This window comes from Polyodon spathula, chromosome 7 (genome assembly GCF_017654505.1).
Source record: "Polyodon spathula isolate WHYD16114869_AA chromosome 7, ASM1765450v1, whole genome shotgun sequence".
Taxonomy (NCBI): Eukaryota; Metazoa; Chordata; class Actinopteri; order Acipenseriformes; family Polyodontidae; genus Polyodon; species Polyodon spathula.
Window position 1 is genome coordinate 56,841,403 of NC_054540.1, and position 24,004 is coordinate 56,865,406.

At 38.7% G+C, this 24,004-nt stretch overlaps 1 protein-coding gene across 3 annotated transcripts in view; it reads right to left on the bottom strand.

The window, feature by feature from the left end:
* The window catches only part of LOC121318909 (teneurin-1-like), a 158,788-nt gene that overhangs the window by 61,983 nt on the left and 72,801 nt on the right, over nucleotides 1-24,004 (bottom strand). For all 3 annotated transcript variants that reach the window (XM_041256105.1, XM_041256106.1, XM_041256104.1), the window contains exons 4-5: nucleotides 14,693-14,930; nucleotides 8,007-8,245 (exon numbers count right to left, since the gene is read on the bottom strand). In XM_041256105.1, coding sequence (XP_041112039.1) covers nucleotides 8,007-8,245; nucleotides 14,693-14,930 — 477 coding nt within the window. The remainder of the gene's footprint in view (nucleotides 1-8,006; nucleotides 8,246-14,692; nucleotides 14,931-24,004) is intronic.

The following is a 24,004-nucleotide window of genomic DNA, read 5'->3' on the forward strand; positions in this document are numbered from 1 at the left end:
CGGTCTTCTCTTTAATCTAGAACCCTAATAATGAATTCTGGGGCAATAATGAGCCGGTGGCCCTTCAGGAAGACGTAGATTAAAACTTCCTGGTGATTAGCAAACGCTGTTCTTCAAAAGAACATCTCCCTAACAGCCATAGTTTCCTGGGTAGCACTTGGACATGCAGAAAAGAACAACTGACTTCCACAACATCAAAGTGCCTTTAATCCTTCTTCCAGTACACCCTATAAAAAGTAGACAAGACATATATTTCACATTATTCCTACTTAAAAACAAAGGACCCGTCCCCCCCGCCCCCCACACACATCATTTCATGTACAGTACAGCGCTTAATTAAACCTGCGGTTGCTCAAACCAATTTTCATTAGAGTAACATACTTCAGTAGTGAATTAATTAGAGCTATCTGCTTTCAAAAATGCACACCAATATCATTATTGGGCACCTCTGATTTATTTATTTATTTATTTTATTTTTATGCAAACATTTTTCATCATACTCAGCATGGCCTCACTAATAGGGGTCAGGATTTAATCACAAATGAAATCAGATGCTGGCGGATAAAAACCTGTGTAATCAATGTTCTCTTTTGCATAACTGTTGGTACTTAGTTGTTATCTTTTAGATAACTCAGGCACCATGTAGCCAAAGTGAGACTGCATCTGATGCTGCCTTTATGTTACATTTAGGTTTTATGTAATTGTCACAATGTCAAACAATACCAGCTTGGATTGTGATTTTAAGCAATATTGGATTGGCTTTGTGCTGTTTTGATGGCCCTGTGGCAGTGGTGTACCCTTCCAATGTCTCTATTTTGGAAAATAAATTATGGACAAACTGACCCCCTGCCCTGGTCAAATTAATTCTGCATAGTTCTCTTACCCCAATACAACCTGCATAGCTATATTCAAATAGTGAACAGATACAGGATAGCTTATAATTTTAACACACAGGGTAACTTTGATCACGTTTCCAGTTTCAGCTTAACCAAGACCCAGTGCAACACAAATCTAAACCTGCAGATTTATGCCCTCATAACTTAGTGATTTTCTGGGCCCCATTTGCCATATAATGGGAAGGCAGATCTCGTGACAGAACTGCTCAAGCTTTACGACACGCAATCATTTTATTCAATGAATGCTGACTTTTTTTTGTGGGCCACTGTCTTTCTGTAACTCAACTAGAATTAAGGTAAGTGGCGAGGCTTTCTCCCCTCAAGAGAAATGAGGTTACTTTTCAATTTCTAGATAAATCCAATTTTCTTCTTACTCAACATCAAATCATTGTGTATCTTGACCATTACGCTGAGATACAGCACCCACAAATCAAGGTGTTATTGTTCTAACAGCTACATTCGGGGGATAGAGGAGAATTACTCTTTATAGCGCACCAGTAAATTTCAACATCAAGAAGTGAATGCATATCTGCTGAATGGGATATGTTTGCTTCTAACAAATCTTCTCAATCTCTTTAGATTTCCTTTATTCTTTAAGCAGGCAGAAATATAAATCACACTCTCACACTTGGAAAGTGGGTTCTGCTTTTTTTTTTTTTAGCACTGCGGGAAGTGGCTGTGAAAGATATCTTTTTGGTGTTATATTATTTTGCTGCACTTCTAAAAAATACTTCTCCAGAGAAAAGAGACAATATCAGCATTACCGCCATTTTTTTTTCCTGCTTCACAGAAAGTACTGTATACGTCTTTCATGACCGGAAAAGCAACCTCATTTCATCGAATCAACACACATATGAAAGCCTGCTGAAGGCTTGGAAATAAACAGACTTCTTCCCAGCTGTTTACAACAGACCTTTATGACAACATAACTATAATAGACTTTGAAATAAACCGATGTCAGTGATTTACAGGGAGGGTGAATATTTTTCCAATTACACGCTTACATACACACTGAAGTTTTACATTACGCTGCTGTATATTTCCTGCAGTGAAAGTCAATGGCAGCTCAGGCATTCCTGACTGTACTATTCGAAGCTGGTACTGAAGACAGGTACTTGTTTCAGATGCTGCAGCTTTGACAGAGCCTTGACAAACAAAGAGCTAATAAATAGCAAATAGGAAAACATGCACAATCATAATGAAGCAAGTCTTTAGTAGCATGTTCTCATGCTTTCATCTATTATTCCATGCAGCGTAAAACAATGACACCCCCCCCCCCAGAGATGTATTTTTTAATTGATTAAAATAAACAAGTATTTCTCTGACTCAGAAGCTAAATATAAAAGCTAAATTATTTCCTTGCAGTGCAAGGGGGGGGGGGGGGGGGGGGGGGGGGGTGGGTGGGTGACTATGCCAATAGACAGAACATTGCTTTTTTTATGTGGAGGTTCGATTCCACTGTTGAGCAAAGTAGAAGTGCAATAGCACTGAAGCTGGGTCGTTAGCTTACATCCCAGTGCACCAGAGTGCTGGAGAGCCACCTTTACATGACAACACAGTGAGACTGCTGGAAGACAATGTTGCTCTCCTCCACCCACACTCCTTTGTGCGAAAAAGCAAAAGAATGACAAGTCAAAAATTTTAAAAAAATAGCTAACCCAGTTGTGTGCAAAACTATACAGCCAAAAAGGGATGCAGTCACCAGGTTTTTGCTGAGTATCGTACCATAAATATGCTAGCTGTTAGCAAGGTAAGTTTTTCGTTGCTATTTTGACGGTGCAAGTCAGTTGGCTCACCCAATAAGACGAAGGTCACATGGAGATATTTCACTCAAATGTGCTTGTGGTACCCTATTGTAATGACATGTGCTTACGTTGATGGATTTGATTGACAGCTGTCTATGTAATTGCAGTAAACCTTTGTTGCGTTTTGAAATGACATTTGTTCCAAAGTCATGCAACCTTGGCAGCTCAGGGAAAACAGCTATGTACACAAATCCTTAGTGATTAAGGGGAATACTAAACTATGCAAGATTGAAATACCTAACCTTCCCAGTCATTCCAAGAATGGTTGACACCATTCTCCATTATCCTTATATCAATGCAGAATGCAAACAAAGTGAAAGAAAACAGCAATATAACAATGCTAGCGCTAGCATATACAGTGAAATGACGCCGTGTGAAATCTGCTGTTTTATTTTCTCTGTAATCTGGCTGTACAACATGGAAGATGACAATGACAAATAGAAAAAGTGTAATGGTGCATCTGACAAACAAATATGCTACACTGTAAGCATTTGGAAATCCTTAGTTCTTTGGTTCAGATTCATGTGCAGATGTTTCCATTGCCCTTCCCAAAGTTAGGCATATTTTCAAAGCATTTATTCTACTATTGTGTGTCAAATTATTGTTAGAAAACACTACTTCCCCCCACTGTATAGTCATCCTTTTACAAATAACTAATATTGACTCCATGGTACCCTTATTTCATGGGATTAGAATGAAAATGTAAGTTGAACATAGCTTGACTGTGGTGCCATATGGATCTGGCAATGGTCAACCGTGGCCGAATAAATATGACCAGATGAAACAAACGTAGTATAATATTGTATCTATGCTGCAATAATTGAAATACAGCAGGTTTGCCATGCACTGTAGTGTTTTCACAACAATGGTTTTGATTTAGTTTAGGTATGCATTTTCTTATTCTGGTCTGTGTGTGTGTGTGTGTGTGTTTGAGTCTCTATTTACTGTCAGCACATAGCTCACAGTTCTCCAACCTTTCTGCAAAGTCTTTAGGTCTGCTTTCTGTTACACTTCCATGATCACAGAACAAACTGCACTGTGTTTAGAGGAACAATTCATAGCTGCACTCCTGAAAAAGGGCAGATGAATAAGAATTTGAAAACGTAGTACAAAATGGACCAATCAATACGATTACAATGAAACAAGTCCTACTACCTTCAAGGCAGGTGGCTTTGAATCTGCAATACATATACTGCCTGGAATATTACTGTTCTAACTGGGACCTTTGACATTATCCAGGCCTATTGATTATTGCACATTTCTGTCTGTTAAACCAAAAGAACAGAACTCCTTTGCTTTACCCTAATGAACTGCAAAAAATCAAGACCTTTCATTTTCTCCTGAGACGATTGCTCCCTTTTTAGGTCGTACCTTAGATTAGACCTTCTAGAGAGGCAATGAACTTACAGCTATTATTTAACATTTTCAGAGCTGGTAAGTAGTTACATAACCAGTTATTGGTTTCTTGGTTTGTGGGAAAAACAACTAACAAATACGATGACAAAAAGAGTCTCACACTATTGTTTTGATGTTCACTCAATCTACCGCACTGCAAATCTGATTACAAGCTCCCTGTTGTTTCACATTTGAGCCTCTGTATCTATTGTGACATGTGTAATACCTTCATTATGAGAGGGGCTGACGAAGAAATTAGGAGCACTTTGCATGACACGTTGCAGTTCTATAATTACTTAATGGCCTGTTACAAGGAAATTGCTTCTTTGTCCCTGGAGGTTAAATTGTAAGTCCAAATGCAAATTATGCAAATTTACAACACTTGAAAACTCGTACAAACAATATTTAATATACAGATGTACACAAAAGATGTAAATGATTTAAAAAATCCTCTATTTCAGGATATTTTGGAAATATATAGATCGATATTTGGCTCTTTGAGCTAATATATATTAATATATATACACCCACCCCTCGTTATATCGCCCCTCGCTATACTGCGGATTTAGATATATCGCGGTTCTAGAGTTGGCTCCCCATTTTTACAGTCTAACAGCACATGCCTTAGCTGCAACATATGTAGACAATTTCTCTTAGAATTACTGTTCGTTTTATTTCATACTGCACATCACAAACTAAAATATACAGAACAATTAAAAACAAAGCATTAATATCATACTGTTATCATATAGACACACCTTGCACAATAACACAAAAGCAATGTACTAGCAAAAGTCACAGGGCAGTGACGTCAGCTCCCTAGCAACAAGCCTCCTATGTTGGGAATGGATTCTTTCAATGCAGCAGTTGGGCATTTGAGAAAGGAGAAGAAGATTCATGAAATTAACTGTAGACTTCAGTTGATGAGAAGCCATTACCCTCCGCAATATGAGTTAAAACGATATGCTGCTTTTTATATAAAAAATGAGAAAAAGCAGGTTGTGTAGAGGATTTATATTGGACTCTAATGCTCACGATAAAACGAGGGAGTGGTTGTACAGTATATATAGCGGATTTGTATTGGATCCCGGCACCTGCGATATATCGAGTGGGTGGTGTGTGTGTGTATCTATATTTGATTTTATTTGATTTTACATTATCTACTGAAGCTCTCTCCCCCCCCCCCCAAAACAGCATTATTACCAAGCAACTACCCTGTAGAGAGAGAGAGAGAGAGAGAGAGAGAGAGAGAGAGAGAGAGAGAGAGAGAGAGAGAGAGAGAGAGAGAGAGAAGAGTCTCGGATAAGAGAGAGAGAGAGAGAGAGAGAGAGAGAGAGAGAGAGAGAGAGAGAGAGAGAGAGAGAGAGAGAGAGAGAGAGAGAGAGAGAGAGAGAGATGATGATGAATGGTTTATGTATTATTTCTCGTCTTCACCATTTACTTTTTTTGCTGGTCTAACCCCATTCTGTAGTTGAAAGTCTCCAGCAGGCACTGTGTACCCATGTGGCTCACAGACACCTGTTCACTGTATACACTGATGCATGCCAAAAAGAAAAGCCTGATGTTTTGCTTATTTCAATCTGATTCTGTTTTGGAATATTGGAGGACTGATTAGTGAAGTCCAGATCAAACAGAACTGTATATACTGTAAGGATACTTCTGAAAAGGAACTGGTCAAATCCTGATTCTGAGCATGGCAATTAAGAATGTTGTGTAAGACAAGATATACAGCAAAACCACAACTATCCAACAGATGCTAAAATTAAACCACTTTGAACTTTCTGATGTCTTGCAGTTCTAGCAGAACATTCTGTACCTGTTTTTTTTTGTACTTCTCTTAAAACCCCACAATGAAAATATAATCCCAGTCCCATTGCATTGTGTATTTTTGGCCTCAGTGTGACAGCTAAAGAGATTTCCACTGTCCAAACTTATTTCCTCCCATCTTTAAACAAGGTTGATTCAATACAGAATCAACAGAATAAAACAAAAAAAATGATGGGTTCAATGTGTCGCTGGGAAAAAGCAGGGAGCATGCAGCCAATAGCATTTCAGAGAGCAACAGAACAACTGGCATCTTCAATGACTCCTAGCTGAAGGACTGGCATTCTAGGTAATAGATTTTTTTCACTGCGTGATTCATTTGGCATTTCCATGAAAAATATGTGCTTTTATCTTAGCTGACAGTACATCTATTATAATATGTTTTGGAAAGATCAGAATGTAATGGAGGCAGCTTGAAAAAAGATTAACATTTAAAGGCTAATTTGAAATGTCCAATGCTGCATTTTAACAAGGAAAAGATTTCCTTGTTTCGACACAGAATATTTATGACAACATGGTCTGTAGAAACCCTTTCTAACACTTTCCATTCCTCATTTCTAATGTTTAAATTCTCCAATGGCAATACTATTAATAGTATGTTAGAAACAGAAGACTTCACTGTAAGAAATGCAAGCCCTGGTACTGGGTCAGCAGTTCCACAGCACATAATAACAGTCAATACCAGAACAAAAACATGAGCCTTCTGCCTTCAACAAATGCATTAAATAGGAGTAAATACTGTAGATCTGCACATGAGGAGGGGGCTTCTGTGATTGTTTATTGTAACTATGAGTGTTGTGATTGTATAAATGAAAACAGGATTTGTTTTAGTGGAGTGCCTGACACTCCGTGTGCAGCAGCCTGCGTGCTGTGTTTAGTTGCAGGAACGAGCAGCGTGTGTCTATTACCCAGCTCCCAGCTCATCATCAGCAGGAGGGCATGGCGCAGCAGAGCGCCAGCAATAAAACTTTCCCGATTACACAGATCAAGGCTGCTGTAATGCCATATGTACATGAACATAATTTAGATCTTTTATTTAACAGTATGTAATCAAAGAAACTACAAAATGATATCACAAAAGTCTACTGGAAGCCATAATAGTAGTACGGTATTTCATGGTAGCTTTCGAAATGTCACATTTGTCAATTTTTGTCAGTTTTTCATTAAGTATATGGGAAACTACAAAGCGGTATGCAATTCAATAAGTTAACATAACATTAGTCAGCATGTTTCATTAGCTGAATGAGTTAATTCTATAGGGTGATGCCAAACCTTTGTCCAGAGCTGTATACTTGTAGTTATAGAGCATGGTAAGCAGGGCAGGTTCTGTATGTTTCATAGTCTCTAGTTTACATCACCACTTTCACAGAATGATTGCCAATGAGTGCTTATAGCTAACTTCAGGACAAATGTCAAAGTCTGCCATTTGAAGCTGGAAATGTGATGTCTGGTAATTAGACCTTGTCTTTAACACTTGCTCCTCTGGAATGGTCTCATTCCAATACCTCCAGTTAGAGTCCCTGCACTTGGGAATCGTCTCTTTGCTATGCTGCATGGTGCTGGTTCCTAATGAATGTCTTCATCATTCTGAACAAAGCTTGGCGCAGCAGTACAGGCAGTAGGGTTGTACAGATCCTGAGATGACAGTTGAAATGGGTTCCTTACTGAGTGAAATTTCAAATATGAATTTTCTAATCTAATGTGTAATTTCTCTCCTTTTAACACACAAAACCTGTCAGAAACAAAATCCTCAAAAAGTTAATTTTAAGCTAAGTGTACTGCTCAATAATTCATCATGAATGTATATGGAACAATAACATTAATTTGTCATGGACATACATTTATTTTAAAATCATACATTTTTTACTTTACATGCATTTGATATGTGTTCGTACAGAAGAAAATTCATTGGAATTAATGAAATTGAAATATCTTCATAGCTTCATTAAAATGGAAATCTGAAGATAGGAATTCTGAGAGAGAGAGAGAGAGAGAGAGAGAGAGAGAGAGAGAGAGAGAGAGAGAGAGAGGGGGGGGGGGGGGGGGGGGGGGCAGCTGAATGATAACAGAAACACAGCAAGCTTACCAATAACATAGGCTAGCAGGAGAGCCAGTGTTACAGTGATGGCAGTGGCACTCAGTGCAGTGCACTTCCAGTTACAGCACTTGTACGGTTTGTTGAAAGTAAAGCTGGGTCTTGAGAAGGTGCTTCGAGGGAGGGGTCTGGGAGGTGGAGAGTAAACAGTGTTGGAGGTGAGAGGATAGCTCTGGCCGGCAGAACTGAAGACAGCAGAGGAGCCAGAGCCGTGTTTAAACAGGAAATGCCTACAGAGAACAGAAGGGTGGAGAAGATTCAAGGAAGAGTCAAAGAGACAGACAGACAGACAGACAGACAGACAGGCAGGCAGGCAAGCAGACAGGCAGGCTCACTCACAGGCATTTTGTAAATACAAACACCTGCAGTTATATACTGGTTTGTGTTTGGACACTGTATCAGTTAATAGCACAGTAATTACTTAGTAACAACTTACTTGAAAAACATTTTAAGTTAATAACAATAGCAATAACAAATGAATGTGTATTAAGTATTATTTATTGCTGCATTCCAGAGTTATCCCAACCAAAACACCAAACCTAACACGAATTCCTCAGAACAAAATGCCCTCTTAAACTACTGAGGTAGAAGCAATTCATACACATTACAAACCCCTCCTTGTGCCTTGTAGTCAAGCTGACACAGGTACAGGAAGTAAGAGAAAGCTCTTATTTGGGTAGATAAACAGGGACAATAAATGTGTGTGATGGTTCCAGCACAGAGAGGTGATGCGCTCCTGATGCAGCACGGGGTGATGCTGTAAAATGGATTGTAGTGCGTGGAAATGCAATGGATTCTCTGCACTCTGTGCACCTGCCCTTGAAAACATCCTTCACAGGCTGCCCAGCTCTACATCTGCACTGCTGAATGAGTGCTAAGACACATTTCAAAGACACAGTATTTTATAATTAATAAGCTTCGGCTACCATTAGCCAAAATGCTACCTATTTAGGCTGATTTATTGGGTTCAATTAAACTAAGAGCACTTACAGACGTACTGTATAAAAGGTCAAACACGGTACAATTAAAGACCTCTTTAAAGACCTTCAGGCTAGGATCACAATTTGTCCTCTCCTTTAGAAAGAAAGTACATCAGAAATACAATGAGACTAACCCTACAGCTTTCATCTTCATTTCTGCGAGCTGGGCAATCAGTAATGTAAAGTACATTTACTCAGCTCAGCAAATGGGCATATTTCCATTGAGGGTTTTTTCAGTTTGTTTGTTTCGCTCTTGCGGTTGTCTTATGTGTTTATGTGCATATACATGTGGCAGCCAGAATCCTTCTGAAAAGGCACTTGCCATGTGGCTGTGTTGGAACCACATAAATCTTTGCCCAAAATGCTCAAATGTTTTTAGTTTGTTTTAAAATTATGTCCCAAAGCACAAAGCCTGTTTGATATAATAATTCATCTCTTTTTGTGAAAAACACACAGAGTGTATGTATATATATATATATATATATATATATATATATATATATATATATATATATATATATATATATATATATATATGTATACCAAGCCACCCTGTATGTCTCTGTTTGTATGAATACAGATCCACTGCCTTGCAACGTTTGCACTCCTTGTTAACTGCATTACGCATTCAAAATGCAATTCGTATCACAGCTTCTTTTATTCTCCAGCAAAGGGGTGCCCCAGGCCTAGCATTGTCATCACTGCTTAATCTCTGACAACATGAACCGGCTGTTGTGCCTTAATTGTGATAACCTTGATGGCATACAGTATTTAAAGTCAATCAATTCGCAGCATATCGAACTCTGCATTGATACTCCAGTCTAAAGGGAGTCTGGTGCTTTCTTGTATAGCAGCTGAAGGGCAGTATCTTCATGCACACTGGAGGGATCAAAGAATTCAGAAGACTGGTGTGCATCTCTTAGACCGACGGTTCTCAACTCCATCTACTTGTGGCCGTAAAACAGACCACAGTTTCTTTAACCAGGGGTCTAATTACCTTATTTTAAACAAACACCAATTGTATTGTAACTCGGGTTAATCAGAAAATCTCAGAGGCTATGAGTACCGTCTTTTATGGGTATTGAACAAAAATATAGAAAAACGCAGATTTAAAGTCTTAAAGAAAAACCTGGAAACAGCATTGCAACCAGAGCTCATTGGACAGAGAAATTAGCCATTGATGGCTACACTAGATTTATGAATATACTTTTAATGAGAAGGGCCAGATGCAAATTGATCAGAGCCATTATTACTGAAAGGGCTCAGTAATAAACAATCGATTTCTAATCCCATACAATTTGAGCATGAAAAACAAAAGATGATTGCTGCTCCTCATATTTGTACAAGCAGCTGCGCTCAATACGATTTGGAGTGATTTGGAGTTCTTCGGTTTATAACAGATTATTTAAAAGCATTCAGACGATGCATAAAACAAAAAAACAAAACAACCAAATGAAATAACAATAACCCTGGCACACTTTTAAAAGAGTAAAACGTCGTTCTGCGTTCTTCGTGGAAAATGATTAACATTTTGTGGGTACCACAGCACCTGAGCAAAATCTGTGTGATAAAAATAAATAAATAAATAAAAACAACATCACACTTTCAAATCAGCGCAATCAAAACCAAAACCATCAGAAGCATCTATTCAGGGCTATCGCAAAGTCTGAGTGGTGTAAAACAGTCAGCCAGCGGCCCACCCCCAGCCGCACAGCACCCCTTTATCTGTTCCAATACCTGTTAGACGTCTGTGTGTGTATCTATCTAAAAGCATGGGAGAACTTTGTATGCTAACTCTCAATGAGCCTGTGCTTCAGGTGCAGTCAGTCACTGCAGCCAGTGGGGGAAATACTGGTTCCTAATGTGATCTTCAAAACAAGTGAATGAGGATTAGCTTTCTCTCTAGATTTGACAGGGCAGCCTGTTGCTTGCTTCAGTAGAAAGGCGATATTTAGAAACAAGCCTAGAGCGTGCTTCCTCATTATGAGCAGCCATTAACTGGGCACTGGTATGTGAGCACTAGCACTCAGGGCTTGTTTCTGAATATGTGCTTGTTTCTTGTTTATTTGTGCTCCATATTCAGTGTACATGTTCTTTCTGATTAGCTACAACCTGAGGGCCAAGAAACAGCATGGACCATGCAGGAGTATGGATTTCTAATGTTAATCTGGCCTAAGGTATATGTGACATAGGGATAATACTGAGATGCTTGATGCAAGACAAGGGTATTCCCTAGTGCTGTAAAATATGAATGCAATACAGGGCTGTCTTATCCGGGTGAGATACAAGCTGACATTGGTATCTACCTGACAGAAACTGTAGTATGCTACTCGCTAATATGAAAGCAGTGTGCACAGCAACTGAGGGTCATCATAATCTCTGTCAAATGGGAAACGGATACATTTGTGCAAAACCAGAGGATTATCGGATACATACAGACAGACAGACTGACATGATCAGTTATCATGTTCGCCCTGCAGTGTGTGTCAGATAGACAGACAGACAGACATGATCAGTTATCATATTCATCGTATAGAGCATGTCAGACAGACAGACAGACAGACAAGACAAGTGCATTTTGTATTTATTTAGCTGTTCTTTATCTGCCATGCAGTATAATTCATTGAGGTTCATTAAAAGAAACAGTGCAGATCTGCCCTGATGCTCATGCCTGTGCTGCATCCTGCCAAAGCGTTTACAAGTGCTGAGTCAGATGCAAACGGAAAAACAGCTTCATTATTTTTTAATAACACAGCCTGTACAGGCACCAGCCAATAAAATATGTAATAAGGAAACTGCAAATGCAAGGGAACCGGGCTGGAGGCAACACGTTGAGTTTCAAGTCAGAGGGATCAGCCTCATACATTAAGAGCTAGATAAAAAATAACAATAATACTGAAATAATAATAAAAAAAAGGTGGTTATGTAAGTCCTACGAAAAATCGATATCTGGTCGAGAACAATACTGACTTAAAATGTAACTTATATCACAACAGTTTCTTCTAAATAATATTGCACTGCTGGGTTCTTGTGTAGGGGCATTTATGTTTTCTAAACATCAGAGGCAGAGAGATACATTTTCATTCTGTACTTTGACTCAAATTCATTTGAACAATAAAAAATACAAGAAGAAACCCTACAAAATAAATGGATACTGGGCCTTTAAATGTATTTGGCACCTTAGTAACTAATATCAATACCATAGCAAAGTATATCAGTTTGTAAAAATCTGAAACATTGTTAATGACTGCTTCTTATATTGTTTTTTTTTTTAGATTTCAGAGTTGACTGGGAATCATATTTCCTCAGACAATAGTCACAATGGGTAACAAGGGACTTGCTACAAAACATTTATCATTATGTGAAACAAATCTGGATCTATACATAACATCAACTATCTCTGTTAATGGTCTTCACTGTAAGGAAGACCTGTAATTTGCTAAACTTTGGGCATGCAGTTACAGGAACAAGATGTTCAACACTTATCTATTTAATGTTCTTGACAAAACTTTTTTTTTTTTTCCCCATTCTTCCTTAATATTGACTGCGTGCCCTTCTCGTCGAGGGGAAGGCAAAACTTTGTGTGAAACCAGACAAGAGGAACGAGAAGGAGACTTCACTGCTGACCCACGACCTTCAGTAGCGCGATCATCCAGGTGCAAATTAAAGAACGGCCAGCCTTTAAACACTGCCTGATAGCTGTCAGTGAGAGTATAAAGTGTCACAGCCAAGTGGAGCTGAGGTTAGGCTGGGAGCTTGAGGACCATTGAGTGCTGAATCTCCAGGGATATACTTCACAGTATGTTTTTTATTCTTCTAAATTCATCCACATTTTCTCTACTCCTGTATTCTGAAAGGAACGTTTCAAAGTACAATTTGTGCAGGAATGTGTTATTAAAAAGACAATCGTGTGCTACACAAGCGATCTGCATAGAACCCTGTAGTACTCTGGTGTTTCTTTTAGTTCAGCGTATCTTTTTATTTTGGCACAGTTAGGTTATATTGTTGCAGAACAGTACTTTCTGTAATTGATGGCTACTTCCCTGCTACACCAACAATACAATATTTAGCGTATTATACATGATTCTCGACAGAATCGATTTTTGAAAAACAATTATAATGTTATTATGCATAATTACAATGTACTTAATGTGTAAATGTTTTTGCTCGATATACGTAGGTATACAATTGTATCAGAAAAGGGTTAGCATTAGGGTTATATCATGCAAACAAAAATACAAATTAAATACATTGTAACTATGCATAATAGCATTGTAATTATGTGTAAGTACACATGCATTTACCAAGTAACTACTATGTAAACAAAGTAATTAGAGAGAGAGAGAGAGAGAGAGAGAGAGAGAGAGAGAGAGAGAGAGAGAGAGAGAGAGAGAGAGAGAGAGAGAGAGTGCCAAACTGATACAAACTGGTTAAAAGGTTATTTAACTTTCTCATCATAACCTCTCCTCTGTCCAGCTTTGAAAGTCATCATTGTTAACATGCAGTGGGCAATATCTCCTGCCTTGCTAGCAGACAGGATTAAACTCCACATCTGAAACGTTATTTCCCCAGAGTGCAAGAGAAAGCAGCCTTTGTTATTTCTCCAGGTGGTGGACAGTTAGACATATTCCTTAACTCCTGTGTTCAGGTATGAACCTGGGCACAGGGTTCACATCCTTGAGCATGTGGTGTGCATAGCAATGAGAAACTGAAAGAGCTTTACAAAAATATAAGAAACTACCAGGTGCTTTGTTATACCAAAATATCAGTAACATTATAGCGCTATTTATGAATAATGGAAATGTGAAACATTGAGAGAGCACTGGATGCAGTAGCTTTAAGACAGTGGATCTCTTGATGCTAGACTACTACCCTAGTGTTACCTGTAGGAGCACTGGAACGACAAGCAGAACCTAGAACCAAGTACTGATGGGGACATTTTGAATCATGTTCTACCTGGGGGGGGGGTTAAAAAAGAAGAAGGTTTTAGTAGACAGGGCTGAACGAGTGCCAATTTCATTTCACCTGTACCCTCCTGTAGCTGCCGCTGGGAATCGTTCTTCTTGACTGCTTATCAATTAACATTCTACCTATCCTGTCATGTTGGACACGGTTCAAATCTTTAACCTTTTTGTTTCCACTCAAGCCAATCTACGGATGGAGATTGAAGCAGAAACAGATTATTGTCATATCCAGTGTATGAAAGGTTACTGCTGCTATCACGCTGCTCAGAGGGCTGTTTTCAGTTAATTAGAATAAATATTTCCTATGCAGCTGGCATTTCTGCCATTTTGAAGGCGAGTAGCATTTTCAATTCATAGACTGGATTGACAAGTTTTGTTTTGGGCTTTAACATAGTCATCTACCAAAGAACAGCATATCCTTTACAATACCCCTAATTCAAAGACAGGCTTTCAAAGAAGTGGTTTATATGCTGTTGATCTGGTAAAGGCAGGATGTGCCCTATAGCCTGGAGGTCACCGGTTTGAGTCCAGGCTATTCTATTGCCGACAATTGGCACACAATTGGCCGAGCGCCCCCTGGAGGGAGTGCTTATGTCGGCCAGCTATACAATGTTACTTAGATGCAAAAACATACATTGACACGGGATTAGGACAACAATGGTTTGAAAATGTAGCCTATTGTTACCTGCTTTGAAACTCATGGTTCAGTGATTTAGGCTTGGCTGCCACCCACCTCGTCTCCAGTGGTATGTTGCTGTTGAGGACCCAGCTGTTGTGCAGGTGCACGTTGTCCTGCTGAGTTGTGGAGTCCGTGGGAGCTGGGCTGGGCTGACTGCGCGCTGGCATGGTGTTCCTCTGCATGGGATCCAGCTGCTGGGGCGCAGGGCGGCTGCAGGTGCACGTGTGGGGAGGGGGAGGCGGTGGGGGAAGCGGACGGAAGTTGAATTGGCCACGAGGGCTGCTCGGGAGCTCTGCAAATCAAGAGACAAACATATATAATTAACACCCCTGTGCTGCATGAGGCTATCATCCACCCAACAGATAAGCATGTTGGACCAGCTTGTGTTTGCTTTACTGAGTTTTGATTCCAGTAAGCTGTTTTGGAGGCTTTGAAGACCTCCACTCTTAGTGCCCTGCTGCAGGTTTGACTGAACTGTAAGCGTCTCACTGTATTGTAAGCGTCTCACTGTATTGTAAGTGGCTATATTACACAAAACCTGATATCACTGTAATAACACCTATAAGACTACAATATATGATTTAAGAGTTCATCTGAGTAGACTTTAGGTTTGGTCGATGTTTATGTACAGTACAGCAGGAGATTCTAACTGAAATAATGATTTGATCTAATTACTGCAGGAACCATTCAAGAGCATGTTATATACTGAATGTTCTGTTTTGCATGTGAACCAGAGTTAACACGGTTCCCTTTAGTGCCACACTTCCATCTGCACCATTAAACCAGTCTGTCAAATCAATCTCATCTCATCCTAATATCCGTCTGGGGTCGTTCCACCTACAGCCTACAAACCAACCTGCATGCAGACATCACACAAATTTCAAGATCACCTGTATGTATGACACTTTGAATATTTTCCATTTATAAAGCAATCCACCTGTCTCAGCTGTGAAATCCAACATTCTGCACTGAACTGGCCCAGATAGAACATTTAAATGTAATATGATTTAAAGAATTCCCCTAAAGTGCAGTACAAACCCAAACTATTTTTCCAAGGGTGAAGCAGAGTCTTGGCACACTGATGTCAAAACATGACACCTTGACAGAAACCATCTCCATAAAGATAAACACAGCTGCACGGAGCGACTGTAGGGATCAACTATAATATAAACGGTTCAATGTGATGCTATAAGTAGAGCTGTGTTTCTATATCTGAACAAACTCTGGCCTATCTCATTTCACAGCTGTAGGTCCTCTAGCTCCTTTTAATGAGACCGGGACAACTTTGGCTACTATGCTAAGCAGTTTGACTGACACGATTTGTCCATTCAAAAATGATCTGTCTGCATTTTCGGTATGCTCAGTGTATTTGCAAAAAGGATAAAATCACTTCATGCTTAGTTATCCGGAGCTTACTGTGAAGTAAGAGGAAAATGTGGATCTAAAATCCTCAGGCGAGGAGTTTGTTCATCGCACATGAGGGAGGGGAGCTGCAAAAAAGTGCTGGCTCTTTAAAAAACATGTAAAAAACTATTGTGTTTCAAAGGCAAAATGATCTGATCAATTACATTTATAAGCTCATCTGCACTGATAGCTAGCTAGCTAGCTAGATAATAATTTTGGGCTTTATCTTTATAAGGTACTCTAAATTCTAAATCAGTTTACCTAGTCAGTTTAATAGTTCATATATATATATATATATATATATATATATATATATATAATATTATAATTATATATATATATATATATATATATATATAAGGCTTGATATATAAGGCTTGATTGGCTTTACTGTATGTAAGTGACATAGTCATCTAATACAGCAACTGGAACACTATATCACCCTTGCCCTTTTGACCACACTATCAACCAGCAACAAAAAACAATATTACATTTAGAAGCGGGTAGGTTATTAGAAGTGTGTTTCTAACTTCACCAAGTCCTGCATTTCCCCTCCTGTGCTTAAGTGACAAACAGTAGGAAGCAGTAATTCAGCTATTCACACTTGCATAACCAGCATACACTCATCTTAACACTTCATCATTGGGCATTTGGGGGGTGGAGACCACCCTGAACTCCGTGGATGAAGAATATAGGAATGACTCAAGACTCATTTCAGGCTGAAACCTGTTGTACTTTACTGAAGGTTGACAACACTACAAAGCCTGTCCTGAGTTTGATGGCTCTGAGTCAGAACTCCGGTGGATTTTTATATTTTGTGGGTTTAGTGTGCAAGAACTGTTGCATTATGCATCATCTTCACAGCCGCTACCATGGAGTGCACCCCCTCACACATTCGTCAGCACCTCATCTTCTACTTTAAACTACCCACTGACCAGCCAAACAGCCTAATGGCATTCCAGTGCTGGGGTTGAGTGGTGAGGGTTTAATTTTTCTGATAATTGCTAATTACACTAATGCAATACAGGGTCATGCAAATCATGTTAATGTCAAAGCAAGAGAGCTATTTTCACTTTCACAGTGTCATTTTGCCCTGGCTTTGTAGAATGCATCACAGATGGCATCAAAATCCCCTCTTGTCTTTGCAAGGACTTCCATTAGAATGAATGGCACCAGAGGGCTTGGTGCTGTAAAGGAAACATGCACTGGGGCTCAAAAACAAACGAAGGATATTTCTGAGTGTTGATGCTTCAGCACAGATTAATGATCAGCATGTAAAAATAACAACAGCATTTCAATATTGCCCCTCCCCAGCGGTATTGAAGGCAATTCTCAAGAATGTGGAAAACGTACTTTATAAAAACCTTGTCTTTTCAATATGTTCGACTCGATTTTCATGTGGTCAACAGCAAAGCTATTTTGTATCAAGGCAGTGGTGTGTGGCTCACCTGGAACAGATTCTAGAATCTCTGGCAGGTTCCAGTGAATAGCCACATTCCAAATCCATTGCCACTGTTGACATTTACTGGCACCTAATCTTGCCAGCCTGTGCCCAGAGAGGCTTAATAGAAAAAGAGTGTGCAAGCAAAGGATAAAAAAACAGATAGAGCAGATGGTTTGTTTGGAGGACTGGGTAGAGGCACCTTGGTGGAATTAAAACAAACAAAACAAGCTAATCAAAATGGAACACTGCGTATATGAAGAAGTGGATTTAGCTTTTGATATAAAGGCTTGGTAATTTTTCAAAACGTCTGCTCTAGTGCACTGGGGTTTGAGATCTGTCTTCTAAATCACTGCAGGAATAAAAAACCAAAAACATAACGTTGAGTGCTCTGGCTTTTCTGTTCCGTACCACACCATGAATCGGTATTGCTGTGTTACCTGTTTGACAACACAGTGGGCAATAATCCTGATACTATCAGCACTAGAGCGGCCATTTTGAGAAGAGCTTTGAAACAGAGTTTAAAGTTCTAAGTGTAAAAAGTTGTCAGGATGTTAACAACTAAAAGAAGAATGGCAGGTATGTTATTTACACAGTTGTAGCAACACGTTACACTTTCCAGAACCCTGCTACTTACTCTTTAATGCTTTTACACATTGACAATATTAGCTGAACATGGGCTTTTAATAACTCAGTAATTAATATTTCATACCCAATATTTATGAGAACTATTTTGGATGTTATTTGAAGAATGCATGCACTTGTTTTAAAAGCCACCAAGTGATAAAAGGAGTCATTCAAGTCTGATTTCTGCTGCTAATCTTGGCATCAGACAAAAAATAAACAAATAAATAAATAAAAATAAACACATTCAGGACCTGAACTGAAATCCTTATTTAGAACATTTTTTTTTTTGTTTCCCAATATTCAGCCAGCTAATAAAACAAGCAAAGTGCAAAGACATTGACATTGAAGTTGACACACGATGACACTATCATTGCCCCGTCCACAGACAAGCATCCTTGAGATTTGGTCGAGGCAGTTCCAGTACAGTGGCAGTGTTTGGGGGTCTAGGTTGTGGCTTTCTAGGAAGAGAAAGATCAGCGGTCATAATAATAATTAAAAAAAAGCCCCAAAACTTTCTAACCGATAGGCTTTTGAAATGTGGAATGTACCATGTATTCTGAACCCTAGCATATACCCAGACTTCTGGAACTAAACAGACGCAGTCCAGCAAAACGATGTAGGATGACGACGGTGCCTCTGTTTATGCAGCTCTCAGACATATGCTATTAACTGGGATGATTAATAGGCCTTAGAGGCCCATTCGGACCTGAAGAGATCTGAGACTCAAATTGATTTAGTAGTTATCCTAGAGGAGTCTCATACTGAGTACATGGAAACATGAATTATACAGAGAAGAATGTAGGACAGAACAAAAGGCAAACAAAACAAGAAACTCAGCTTTTCAAAGGGAACTTTATTTGTTCACTTTATGATTATTTTTGTCCACTCACCAGGCTGCTGGAATTCTGCTGACACTGTGGTACTGTTAGACCAGAACCCTGCTGCTACTATTAATGGCTTTGAGGACCTCTCCCATATCAGATGAAATCTTATTACTGGCTCAGCGGAAGCTTATTGTGACTCAATGGTTAGCCAACTCAATAACCGCTGGATCTTTTCAATCCTTATTTCAACAAACCCCATTTACCACAGGTAAAGAAACATTTTTAAAACCATATATACTCGCACTCGTGTTTACACTTTAAAATTACCAAATTTTTTATATTTCATGTGACAAATCCGTTACTGAAAAAAAAAAAAAAAAAAAACTTATATGATCTAATAATGCTTAAGAACTTCTGTGTTCTGAAGCAGAAGGTTTCATAAATTCCAAGTTCTAAAGGTTATGCGCAATACTGAATACGTGCAATAAATAAACTATATAAACTGCAAGCCATTATCCGGCAAACCCACTCAAAGCATTCACTTTAAAATACACTACCCTGGGAGTTAGAGTTCTTTCATTTCATGTTTTTCTTGTTGTTTTTTTTCAGTATGAATATTGAAAGTAATAAAGACTCTCACGATTCCCCTGTCCTGATTCATTGTGTGGCAATGGTTTACAGTCAGCCTCCATCCTCAGCTTTTATTACACAGCTTTAAGATCCTTTGGGGATTTGCATATTTATATTTTAGAGCGATGTCGCTGCCCTATTAAAATACAATTTGGCTGGTGTTTAAGATGCAAAACCAACAATTTTAATTGGATTTTTCATCAAGCTTCAACTCCCTTGTTAGATGCAACAATTATAAGGAGAAATCAATTTTACAATAATATTTATTTAATGATTTAATACAGTAAGCAGGTTTGATTTTTGCAGAAAACGTAAAGCGCTGAGGGTTGTATTTTGACCTTACAGCACCTGCGCACCAGTTAGATGCAGCTACTGTTAGGTCACTGTTTTGTAAAACAAATAAGAAACCATTAAGATGACTTACTTTCACCTTAAATCAATGCCAGGGTTTCTGGTGTGGTAACTTTATAGGGTGCTTGTTTCTTTGTTTTGTTTAAAGTTATGCTCGTGACGATTTTCAGCAAGGAACTTTGGAGAATCTAAGCCACAGTCCCTTTAAAGATGAACTTTAATAATAACAGTGTCTTAATAAGGCATATTTTCTTCACAGAACTTTACCTGTATGCAATAAAATTATTCAATGCTATCAAGCCCAGGGGGAAACATTAGAAGCATTTATATAGCCACTGCTTGGATCATTAAAATTGACCCTGAAGTCTGAAATCAGATCTCTGCACTGCCAGGAGAAAATAATTAATCAAAGCTACTTTAGACATAATTTTAACTGCCTGTACCTCTGAGATAAACTCACTGTCATCACACCAAAGAGGTAAATTGCTGGAACGAAAGAGTTTTGTCCCTGTGTTCCTTCACAAAGGCTAAATGCTACTGCCTGTTGTGGGACTGATGTAAGCCAGCTATTAAAACTTCACACGGCTGGCTTCTAATTGAAGAGAATAACCTGATCTCGTTTTCTTCTTTCAAGGTTGGAGCTCTGAGCTTCAGAAGGTATTGTCTGCTTTCCTCGTCAAAGCTTGACAACTTTCCTTTGCAACTAAAATGTTTCCTTTTCTTCTCTGTGGCAGGTGCGTTTGAAGTTTCACCTTGGTTATTGTTTTTGAAAATGTTGTCTGCTCTTGAGACAAGATGTTGGGCTGCATTTGCCACATGCCTTTAAGTTAACTTCGGCCAAAGATTTTGCACCACCCTATAGAATTAACACATTTTGCGTCATGAAAAGTCGAATGAAACCTGCTGAATAATGTTACGTTAACATATTGAATTGCATACCACATTGTAGTTTTCCACATACTTAACGACAAACTGACAGATATGAGACATTTCGAAATCTAACCTGAAATAGTATATTTTTAAAAAGTATGCCTCAATCCTACAATTCGAGGTGATGCAAAACTTTTGGCCACAGCTGTACTGTAAATAAAATAAAGTGTTCTTCTGCATCGGAAGACATTTACAATTACAGGAAGAAAGTGTTATTATGACAACCAATATAGACCTCATGTCCTCATTACCTCGCTTTCACACAATAAAGAGCTTTTGCATCAAAATGATCTATAAACATATATAAATATGTTTAACCTGCCCTGCCAAATAGAAATCAATATTTATCACAGTGAACAAGAAATTAATTTATTGCATTTGTTAAAAACTCCTGGAGCCCAAACCAGCGACAACCCAAATAACATCACACTGTGATACAGATTCTGTTTATCAGATGTTTATCAATGGATGCTGTGAATGGAAATACATCATTACTTCCAATAGGCAAATCTGATCACTTTTAAAGTAGAATAGGATTTGCAGAAACAGCAGAGCGATGTAATGAATTAATTTTCTATTCTGTCTGCTGTTTAATCTTTTCAGTTTTATTCCATTTCAGTTATTCATCACATATTCCTTGTTGTAGCTCTAGCATGGTGTGTGTCCCTTTACTCACAGGTACTTCTCGCAAATCAAAACTGAGCTGGGCCAAGTGAAAATACTGGATTTATTTGATCATCTTAGCTATGACATCATGGCTTGTGCCAAGGGTGAACGAGTAAAGAATTGAAAGATTTTCAATTTTAAACAATGCTATTGTAAATTAAAAGAGAAAGAGAGAAGTGAGTCGAGCACCAAAGTATAAACCAGGGACAAAAAACCCCACAAAAAGTAACATCTAGTAAAACGGTATCCTCACTGACATCGTATACATGCATATGGCATTTCAACATACAAGTCAATTTAATGGGAAATTAGAAAAATATACTTTTTGTTGACACGATTCAGTTGGATAACCCTGTGGTTGCATCTTCTGACTAATTCATGATACCTGAGACTTCTAGACTGTGGAAGCAGGCATGTGAGAGATGATTTAAATGAAGGTGAAGGCGCGGCTGTGACGGCTGGTCAGACCTAATGTTGAGCTCTCTTTGAAGAATTGCTTTAGACAGGCGTTCTTGTTTTCCATATTGTAGTGTTGCTGGAATGTGAAAGAAACACAATTTTAAAAAAAGCTGCCTTTACTGAAACCCTATAGCTCACGATATTACCTTGGGCATGCTCCTTTTATGCTTAATGTAGCACGTTCAGGAATTTTATTTCAAAGCTCCCAGGTAAGAAAAAAAAAAAAAAAAAGACGAGCTGAAACATATTGTGTACATCTTACAAAAGTCAATTTTTGAAGCGGAAAAAAAAGACTAAATTCGATCATAAAAGTAATATACTTGTACCACAGCAGGCTATATTGGCTCCCATACTGATTCAACCTCATAAACCTGTATTTCCCAGCCCCAATTGTATTTCTTGTGCTACAGGCACCTTCAATAAGGAGTCGAGTACTCTGTGAATGTTTCAAAGTTTCGTGGGGAGAGCTGCTTAGTCTGAAATTACATTTCAGTATCTCTGCGGACAAAATGCTTAAAATTAGATCTTGGCTACACATATTTATGGAAATACAAACAAACAGCCAAGCCCAGAGCTGTCTGATAGCAGTGTGGGTTTGTGTTACTGCCACCTGTGCCAAACGCTATTGGAATAGTCGACCCTGAAGTACATGAAAAAGGTGAAAGGATTTTTTTCAGGCACACCAGATGAGACCATCTTTGCCACTGAGGAAAGGGTAAGGCTGAATATTTATGTAACAGGACCGACAGGTAGGGACTGATAAAGAATGAAGTGGAATAAGAGAAATAGGTAAGAGGATGTGTAATAATAATAATAATAATAATAATAATAATAATAATAATAATAATAATAATAATAATAATAATAATAATGTCAATTTTTAAAATCCAAAATCAATGTAAATCCAATGTAAAGAGAAAAAAGGACGTGTTTTTTTCAGAATAAAGCTATAGATCACTCTTACTGAAGTGTTCATAGGATTATGGTGGAATTATTAGATCTAATAAAAAGCAGCTTCTAATAATAGACTAATCTTCTCTAAATTGAAAGTGCCTTGCAGAGTTTAAAATGCCCAGTTCCAACGTTCCCTCCAATGACCCCCGGCAGTGCTGACGACCTGATCTCTGGAGACCTCAGTAGCAAGGTCAGGTGCACTGTCCCTAGCTGACTGACCTGCGTGAGCGCAAACGCAGACCCAAGGCGAGCCCCAGGGGACCCAGCACAGTGTTCTTTAGGGTGCGCTGGTCTGTATGTTGAGTGGGTAGCTTGCTTGTACTTGCACTTGCACTTGTGGGGCCACTGTAGCAGAAGCAAAAACTTTTTTATTTTTTTTGCTCCACAGCGGAATACATTAAAATAAATGTGAACCCACCAAACAAACATTGTCCTTGGAATTGCCAAATTTATTGCATGAGGTGCTTTCTAGGCATGCAGCTGTCTCAATTAGCTCACCCACAATGTACAAGCTGGTAACACTGAGGTAGGTAATACACCAAGGGATCTCACACAGACCTGTTCTAATCAAGTTCTAATTAATTACTTGACAGTTCTGCGGTACACAGGAATATAGGAGGGATGAACCAGTAAACGTGAAGACACGGCAAACATCCTAGATGAAATCTATATAACCTGCATGAGAGAAAAATAATCACATTTAGTTCATCTCCACTATATATATAGTGTGCAATTCCGTTTTCATTGTTCTCCTGAGAAAAAAAAAAAAAAAAAAAAAAAACCAAAAAAAAAAAAACCATCAAGCACTGGAACTAACACATGGGGCTGTTATTGTCCATCGAGTCGACAGCTGCTTAAGACCATTCAGATACGAAATGATTCTCATGCCAGATGGAGAGGGACTGATAAAGCAACTCTGTTGACAGCTCCGGTATTGATCTCGTTTCAAGAAATGATATAGAAAGGACACATGGAAGTCTATCCATCTACCCGCGGTGTGCTTTTACTGCCACCGTCACAGCTTCAGAAACAATTATGACTGAACAGCATGGCAGAGCACTCCTTGCTGCTCACTCTCTC